This window comes from Brassica napus, chromosome A9, assembly GCF_020379485.1.
Source record: "Brassica napus cultivar Da-Ae chromosome A9, Da-Ae, whole genome shotgun sequence".
Lineage (NCBI taxonomy): Eukaryota > Viridiplantae > Streptophyta > Magnoliopsida > Brassicales > Brassicaceae > Brassica > Brassica napus.
In genome coordinates, this window is record NC_063442.1 from 31007917 (window position 1) to 31017362 (window position 9446).

The following is a 9446-nucleotide window of genomic DNA, read 5'->3' on the forward strand; positions in this document are numbered from 1 at the left end:
AATGGAAATAAACATTTTAAAAAATGGAAAAAGTACATTAAGATTTAAACATCGATCTTAAAATGTACATCTATCTTAAAATGGTAGTAAATTATATAAAATGGAAATACCACATTTAACAAAAAAAATTAAAAATGTATAGTTTTACATCAAGAAAGTCCCTATAAAACTCATTATTCCATTAACATCAACCTCACACTATCAAGGAAAACTTCAAAGCACTCGAGCAAAAAAATGGTTCCACCATCAACTCTTGCCGTCCCAAAAATCTTTAATGACCTTGAAAGAGATTTTTTATAACAACGAACTTTTTGTTAGGTGGATTCATTGTTGGAAAACCCGCAACTTTCAAAAACCAAACTTATTCATGGGAATTGAATTGCTTTTCATAGACTCAAAGATATTCTTACAAATTTAAATTAATCAAATCCATAATTTTATTGTTAATATTCGTACTAACTCTTTCATGATCAAACCATTACAGTTAATAATCATTCAAGCGTTTATCCCGAAACACTTCCTTCCTCGCCAAATCAGGTATTGGTTCATGTTGGTTTAGTATTGTTTTTGGTTTATTAACCAGTTTAGGATGGTCCTATTGTAAATATAATTTAAGTTGGTTTAGCATATATTATGCTTAAAATAACTTAAATTAAATAATAGTAATATTATGCTTAAAATATAATTTTAGAGAGTTTTCAAATATAGTTTACAGAACATTATAGGTGATGAATTTAATTTATTAAATTCGTTTATTACTTAAAACTAAGTTTTTTAAAAACATACTGAGTTATAAATATGAGTACAACATGAAGACAAAAATATAAATATTTGATTTTCAAGATAAGAAATTCAGCTTTTATTCAGTTACTCAATATATAATATCTTAAATTTTTTTTTTTAATATACATAATTTATATATATAAATTAATCTTCCAAACTTAAACTAATATATTATATATGAATAATGTTTTTAAATAAAAATAATTTCTGATTTAAAAAAAATAAAAACAACAAATGGTTATTTTCAAATAATGGATGTAATTTACATTATACTATCATTTAACAAGTATTAGATACTTTTTGATATATCATTATTTTCTATTTCCAGAAAACTATAAATTGTTAAACATCAATATCATCTAGGTTAAGTATACGAACAACACAAATTCAAACATCACAAAAAATATTTACATAAACATTATAATACAATAATTTAATCAAAAAATACAATTAAAAAAACAATATTCAAAAGAATAGTTATATACTTAATATTTGAAAATCAAAGATTGCTAAAATTTTACTTACCTGGCCAAGGAGATCGTCCATATTTTTACGGATCGATAGATTGTTGAGCATGTGGTCGAACCGAAAATACTCTGCAGTTTAATTAAATATCTAAAACATTTATTCAAATACTCAACAAATAGTTTTGCTAAATATGATAACTAGATAGCCAACAAAATTACAAAAAAATATTTAAACAGTAAAAAATATGTTACTTTAACGTGTTAAAATTTAAAAATAAATTTTAATTATGACATGCATCAAACATTTATATAAATATATATCATAACCTAAATATAAATAATTTAACAACTTAAATTAGAAAAAAAAATAAAAATCACGGGCGTAGCCCGGGTTAATCCCTAGTCCTTACTAATAAAAGGGACCTTTTGAGGCTCCATAAAGCGTTCACATCAGCAAAAAAAACTTCTCCCGTAAGATGACACATGGCATAAAATATAGTTTTACATTATAATATTACTAATTTTCGAAAATTGTAAATAATATGTAAACATACAGCATAAAAAAATGGAAAAACTACATTAAACATATGTAAGATTATAATTTTTCACTTGAAAAAAAGACGGCTTATCTCCATAATGTAACATTACCGTTTTATAAAAAAAATAAAAAACATTATATATAATTTGGAAAATAATAAATATAATGTAAACATACAACATAAAAAATAGAAATACTACATTAAACATATGTACGATTACCATTTTACATTTTTATTTTAAATAAATAATATGTAAACATGCAATATAAAAAATAGAAAAACTACATTAAACATATGTAAGACTACCATTTTTCACTTAAAAAAAGACGTCTTATCTCCATAATGTAACATTACTATTTAAAAAAAAAACATTATATATAATTTTAAAAATAATAAATAATATGTAAACATACAACATAAAAAAATGAAAATACTACATTAAACATATGTAAGATTACCATTTTACACTTAAAAAAACGGCTTATCTCCATAATGTAACATTACCATTTTATAAAAAAAATAAAAAAACATAAATATAACTATTTGACTATTTGTCCAAGTTCTTCTATTAAATATTACCGTTTTACATTAAAAATGGAAAAATACATTAAGACTTAAAATATAAAATATAGATATTAACTAAATATAAAGTATAAGAAAGAGAAATACTCAATATATAGAAAAATAAATAATAATTAAATATTATAAATATATTAATATACGAATTATATATACAATAATAAGTAAGTGCACAATTTTTAAAAAAATGGAAAGAGTACATTAAATATTAAACATCTATCTTAAAATGTAAAATATAGATATTAAGTAAATAGAAAGTATAAGAAAAAGAAATACACAACTTAAAAACAATGAAAAAAGTATATTAAGATTTAAACATCTATCTTAAAATGAAAAATATAGATATTACGCAAATAGAAAGTATAAAATACACAATTTGAAAAAAATGGAAAAATTACATTAGTATTTAAACATCTATCTTAAAATGTAAATCTATCTTAAATTATAAAATTATTAGTAAATAGAAAGTATAAGAAATAGAAATACACAATATAAATAGAAATAAATATTAAGTAAATATATAATATAAGTAAATCCCCAATTTAAAAAATGGAACATTAAATTAAGATTTCAAAATATATCTCAAAATTTAAAATATAGATATTACGTAAATAGAAAGTATAACAAATGGAAATATACAATTAAAAAAAATGGAAAACATACATTAAGATTTAAACATCTATTTTAAAATGTAAAATAGAGACATTAAGTAAATAAAAAGTACAAGAAATGGAAATTCATATACAGGAAAATAAATAATAAGTAAATAATATAAATATATAATATATGAATTATATAAATAATAATAAGTAAATATACAATTTTTAAAAAAAATGGAAAAAGTTCATGAAGCATTAAACATCTATCTTAAAATGTAAAATGTAAAATATATAATAAAAGTAAATACACAATTTAAAAAAATGGAAAATGTACATTAAGATTTAAATATCTATTTTAAAATATAAAATATAGATATTATGTAAATAAAAAATATAAGAAATGGAAATAAACATTTTAAAAAATGGAAAAAGTACATTAAGATTTAAACATCTATCTTAAAATGTACATCTATTTTAAAATGGTAGTAAACTATATAAAAATGGAAATACCATATTAAACAAAAAAAATAAAAATGTATAGTTTTACATCAAGAAAGTCTCTATAAAACTCACTATTCCATCAACATCAACCTCACACTATCAAGGAAAACTTCAAAACACTCGAGCAAAAAAATGGTTCCACCATCAACTCTTGCCGTCCCAAAAACTTTTAATGACCTTGAAGGAGATTTTTTATAACAACGAACTTTTTGTTAGGTGGATTCATTGTTGGGAAACCCGCAACTTCCAAAAGCCAAACTTATTCATGGGAATTGAATTGCTTTTCATAGACTCAAAGGTATTCTTACAAATTTAAATTAATCTAATCCATAATTTTATTGTTAATATTCATACTAACTCTTTCATGATCAAACCATTACAATTAATAACTATTCAAGCGTTTATCCCGAAACCATTACATCATGTTGGTTTAGTATTGTTTTTGGTTTAGTAACCGGTTTAGGATGGTCCTATTGTAAATATAATTTAAGTTGGTTTAGCATATTTTATGATTAAAATAACTTAAATTAAATAATAGTAATATTATGCTTAAAATACAATTTTATAGAGTTTTCAAATATAGTTTACATAACATTATAGGTGATGAATTTAATTTATTAAATTTGTTTATTACTTAAAACTATTTTTTTTTAAACATACTGAGTTATAAATATCAATGATGGATTGGTGAGTATAACATGAAGACAAAAATATAAATATTTGATTTTCAAGATAAGAAATTCAGCTTTTATTCAGTTACTCAATATATAATATCTTAAATTATTTTTTTTTAAATATACATAATTTATATATATATATATATTAATCTTCCAAACTTAAACTATTATATTATATATGAATAATGTTTTTAAATAAAAATCATTTCTGATTTAAAAATAAAATAAAAACAACAAATGGTATTTTCAAATAATGGATATAATTTACATTATACTATCATTTAATAAGTATTAGATACGTTTTGATATATCATTATTTTCTATTTCCAGAAAACAATAAATTGTTAAACATCAATATCACCTAGGTTAAGTATACGAACAACACAAATTCAAACATCACAAAAAATATTTACATAAACATTATAATACAATGATTTAATCAGAAAATACAATTAAAAAAAAACAATATTCAAAAGAATAGTTATATACTTAATATTTAAAAATCAAAGATATTTTTGCTAAATTTGTACTTACCTGGCTAAGTAGATCGACCATCTTTTTACGGATCGATCGATTGTTGAGCATGTGGTCGATCCGAAAATACTCTGCAGTTCGATTAAATTTCTAAAACATTTATTCCAACACTCAACAGATAGTTTTGCTAAATATGATAACTAGATAGCCAACAAAATTCAAAAAAAAATATTTAAATAGTAAAAAATATGTTAATTTAATGTGTTATAATTTAAAAATAAATTTTAATTATGACCTGCATCTTAACATTTATATAAATATATATCATAACCTAAATATAAATAATTTAACAACTTAAATTAAAGAAAAAAAAATTCTAGCCCGGATTAATCCCTATTAAAACAAAAAGTCTATATATAAATGCTCGTAGGTGACCAACTTCTCCTCCTGACTCATAAAAGGCCTATCACTTCTGCATTATTATCAAAAATCGCATTTGATGGAGGATAAGAACAAGAACGGAGAAGAAGAAGAATGTTCTATAGACGGAGACATACTCGCCTCCATCCTCTCCAACTTGCCCCTCCTCGACCTCGATTCAGCTTGCCACGTGTCCAAATCCTGGAACCGCGCCGTCTTCTTCTCCCTCCGTCGCCTCAAGTCCACACCGTGGCTGTTCGTCTTCAAACAGAGGAGTCTTTCGCCGTACACCTTGGCGGCGACGGCGTACGATCCCAAGTCCGAAAAGTGGATCGAGCTCAGAACCGGATCATCTCCCGTCGAACACGTGTCCGCCGCTCGATCCTCCCACTCCACGCTGCTCTACGCGCTCTCCCCGGCGAAACTCTCCTTCTCGATCGACGCGTTTCACCTGAGCTGGCGACACGTGGCGCCGCCGAGAGTCTGGAGGATCGATCCGGTCGTCGCCGTCGTCGGAAGGTGTCTGATCGTGGCCGGCGGCGTGTGCGAGTTCGAGGACGATAGACTCGCCGTGGAGCTGCTCGACGTCGAATCCGGCGAAGAAGCGTGGGAGAGATGCGAGTCGATGCCGCAGTACCTCTCGGGATCCGCGTCGTCCACGTGGCTTTCCGTCGCGGTCAGCGCGGAAACGATGTACGTGACGGAGAAGGCATCGGGTGTTGCGTGTTGCTTCGATCCAGAGACGAAATCGTGGACGGAGCTTCTCGATTTCTCTCCCGGCGACTGTAGATTATACTCGCGCGTGATTGGATTCGTCGGTAACCGTCTCGTCATGGCTGGGATCACCGGAGACGAGGATAATCCGACGGGAATCGAACTGTGGGAAGTAGCTTCCACCGAATCGCCGATGAAACTCAAATTCGAATCGATTGGATCGATGCCTACGGCGTGTTTGGAGAAACTCAGAGGGATTGATTCTGATTGGCCGTTATCGTCGATAGTGTTTAACGCGGTGGGAGATATGGTTTATATGAGTAACGCGGCGGAGACGGGAGAGATCGTTGCGGCGGAGATGGAAGGAGGAAAGCTATGCAAATGGAGGACTCTGCGTTACGCAGACGCTAGAGGTCACGCGGGAGAGAGACTTATCGTTGCGTGTTCAAACGTTAGTTTTAGCGATTTGAAACGTGCGTTTAGAGATGACTTGCGTTTCTCTGTGATGGTGTGAACGTATAATATTTGAGTTTATCCATGCATGTTTTAAATTCAAAGTTTACAAGTCAATGTTGACGTTATTTTGATTTTTATTACAACAACCCAACTTATGTAATTTATTCAATAATAATATTGTTTTGGGAATTTTTTTTCATCTAGAGACATTTTATCACATTTTAATTACACTACAAAACACTTATCACTTGAAATACATTTTACTTTGCTAAAAAGACTTTTATGATCTTAAACTAAAGATAATCTATCTTTTCTTCTTATTTTTTTATCCTACTTTATGTTTTCATTTATTTTTATCTCAAATTTTAAAATATATTAAATAAAAAATAATTGTCATAATAAACTATATACAAAATTCTCTATCTTTTAAGATTCATTTTCACATATATATATTATGAAAAGATTAATGTGTAAATAAAATTAAATGTGGACGTGGATAACATAATCATAAATTAGTTGTGAACATGAACATCTTAACAGAATTATAAATTAATTATAAATTAGTTCTGGACATGGGCAATATTCCTTCAATTCTATTCATTATCTCATGATCTAAATTCAACTGTAATCAAATTTGCATCCTTCCACATCATGACAAAGCGAAGATCCCTTAGATCAAAAATCTCTGACATGCAAGATCTATTACTCTCCGACATAAAGTCAACGCTTTTTCGATTTTTCTCTCCGCTCATACTCACAATATTATCTCTTTCTCATCTTGATTAAAGTTTAATTAGAAATAATTTATCAATTGGGCTGAAGAATTCAAATGCTCGTGTTGGAGACGACGAACCCACTGCTTCACTCTCGTTAGTGGTGGTACTAAATCTAAGGAGAAAGCCGTTCAAATCGTTGGTTAGTGGGATTTAGAACTTCAATATTATTTTTTATAATGAATCTCAGGATGTCCATACGGAAGAGAAGAATAAAAAAATAGAAGCGTTTCTATGCAAATCAATGGTATCCCTTAGAAGTTCTTGGCAGTGATAGCCAATTGTATCAAAAACATATGTATTGGCTTTGTATCGGTCCACAACTTGACGTATCAAAATAAAGAAGTTAGATATGGACAAAATCATTTTTTTTTCTTTTGGTGAGGATTTTGATAACATAGTCAGTGTCCATGTTTTGTAGCATAATTTAAGTAACATGAGTCCATGTTACGTATTGTTGTATAGTTTTATGGAATCAAAATAAAGATTTTGTCCACATTATCTATTATAAACACATTAACATCGCATGTCCACATATTACTCATCACTCATCTACACATCACCTGTCCACAAATCACCCAACCACGCATCACCCGTCCACAAATCACCCATCCACGCATCACCCGTCTACATATTACCTGAATGTCCACAAGTGTCGTTTCCATTAAGGGCAAAAGTGTCCATAATTTTTCGCTGCCCACAACAAAGTGTGTCACATGTAAGAAGTGTTTCTAGGTATAATTGAAAGTCAAAAAGTATTCCTTAGTGTAATCACTCTTGTTTTAATACTTTACTAGATTTTGATCCGCGCGTCGCGGATGTATTTTTTAAAAATATGATGCTATTTGTTTTTTTATGTCACTAGTTAGGCAAAAAATCCGAATTCGAAGAATCAAACTGATCCCAATCCGAATAAGTAACACCAAATCCAAGCCGAAATTGATTAAATATATGAATTATTCAAAATTTTGGTATTTGAAAAATTGAAATCTAATCCGATCTGAACTGAAGTATTTTGGGTATCCAAAATAGATTTATATACTTATATATATTAATTACTTTTAGATTTAATATATATAAAAACATCCAGAATATATATGATACTTTTCAGTTCGTTTAAATACTTAAAAATATATACAAATAATCAAACGTAAATATCTAAAATAGTTAAAATATACTCAAAACTCCAAAAATACTTAAATAGTTATTAATTCTCTATCCAAAATTTTTAACCAAACCAATTTATATGTTAAGTTACGTACTCTAACATATGTTATTCAAATTTATATGTAATATATTCTATTGTTTATAGATTTTTAAAAAATTAAAGCATGTAATAAATTTTAAATTTTTTAAAATAATTTAAATTGGTTATCCAAATCCGAACCGAATCCTCAAAGATCTGAACCGAACATGAAATTTCAAACAGACCCGAAAATGGACCCGAATGCCCACCCTAATCACTATTATATATCCTATATGTGTCATCATAGGTTACAAAAATATGTGTTATCATATAATTAATTGTATTTTATATGTACCATCAAATAATTTTTCTTATAATTAATAATATTTTATACGTACAATCATATAAATAATCACATATATTATATTTTTAAATTTCATTGTGAAATATAAAAACTATAATTTAGGTTGGTGTTTGAAATTGGGCTTTGTATTGTATTTTTCTTATATATGTTGAAAATATTTTTATAATGGTTATTGGAAAATATGTTAGTAAAAATCAAATTTTGAATAGGGGAAATTACATGTTTACCACTTTCATGGTACCACTTTTCATTTTTACCACCATTAAGGAGATATTTTCAAAAATACCTTCTTCATTAAGTGGCAAAAGACTCTTATGCCTTTGTTATTTATATATAAAATAAATCATTATTTAAATAAATAATTTTTTTTTGCTGTCAAAAAAAAAAATTGAAATTGTTTTTTTTCGAAATTTGTTTTTTTCAAATTTCTTTTTGAAAAACTAAAATTATGTTTGAAACTATTTTTTAAAAATTTTATATATTTTTAAGTATTTATTTATATATTAATTAGAATCCTAAATTTTACATTCCAAAAGCTCTACATCACCCCTCAACTCTAAACCCTAAGTCTAGATTAGTTAACCCTAAGTCTAGATTAGTTAACCCTAAGGGTATAATTGTCTTTTACCCTTCATTAAAAGTGAAGGTATAAGTGGTTAGTGTAAATATGAAAAGTGATACTATGAATGTGCTATTTGTGGTAATTTCCCTTTTGAATATATGTATAATTTTGAATGAATTTTTGATATAAATTAATTTTAAATTATTATTTTGATTCGAATATGTATATCAAGTAACATAAACTCATTATTTTTTAATATAATGTAATACACTTCCAATTTTTTTAAGGGAGAATTTGTGAAATAGCCAAAAAATATACTAAAATTAGATTTATAGAGTGAGAGTAGAGAGAG

At 27.1% G+C, this 9446-nt stretch overlaps 1 protein-coding gene across 1 annotated transcript; it reads left to right on the plus strand.

Moving 5' to 3' along the window:
• Window positions 1-4898: 4898 nt before the first annotated feature.
• LOC106367623 (F-box/kelch-repeat protein At1g23390) lies at window positions 4899-6400 on the plus strand. Its single transcript, XM_013807431.3, has one exon. The coding sequence runs from the start codon at window positions 5119-5121 to the stop codon at window positions 6265-6267; it is 1149 nt and encodes a 382-aa protein (XP_013662885.1). The 5' UTR covers window positions 4899-5118; the 3' UTR covers window positions 6268-6400.
• The last annotated feature ends 3046 nt before the right edge of the window (window positions 6401-9446 follow it).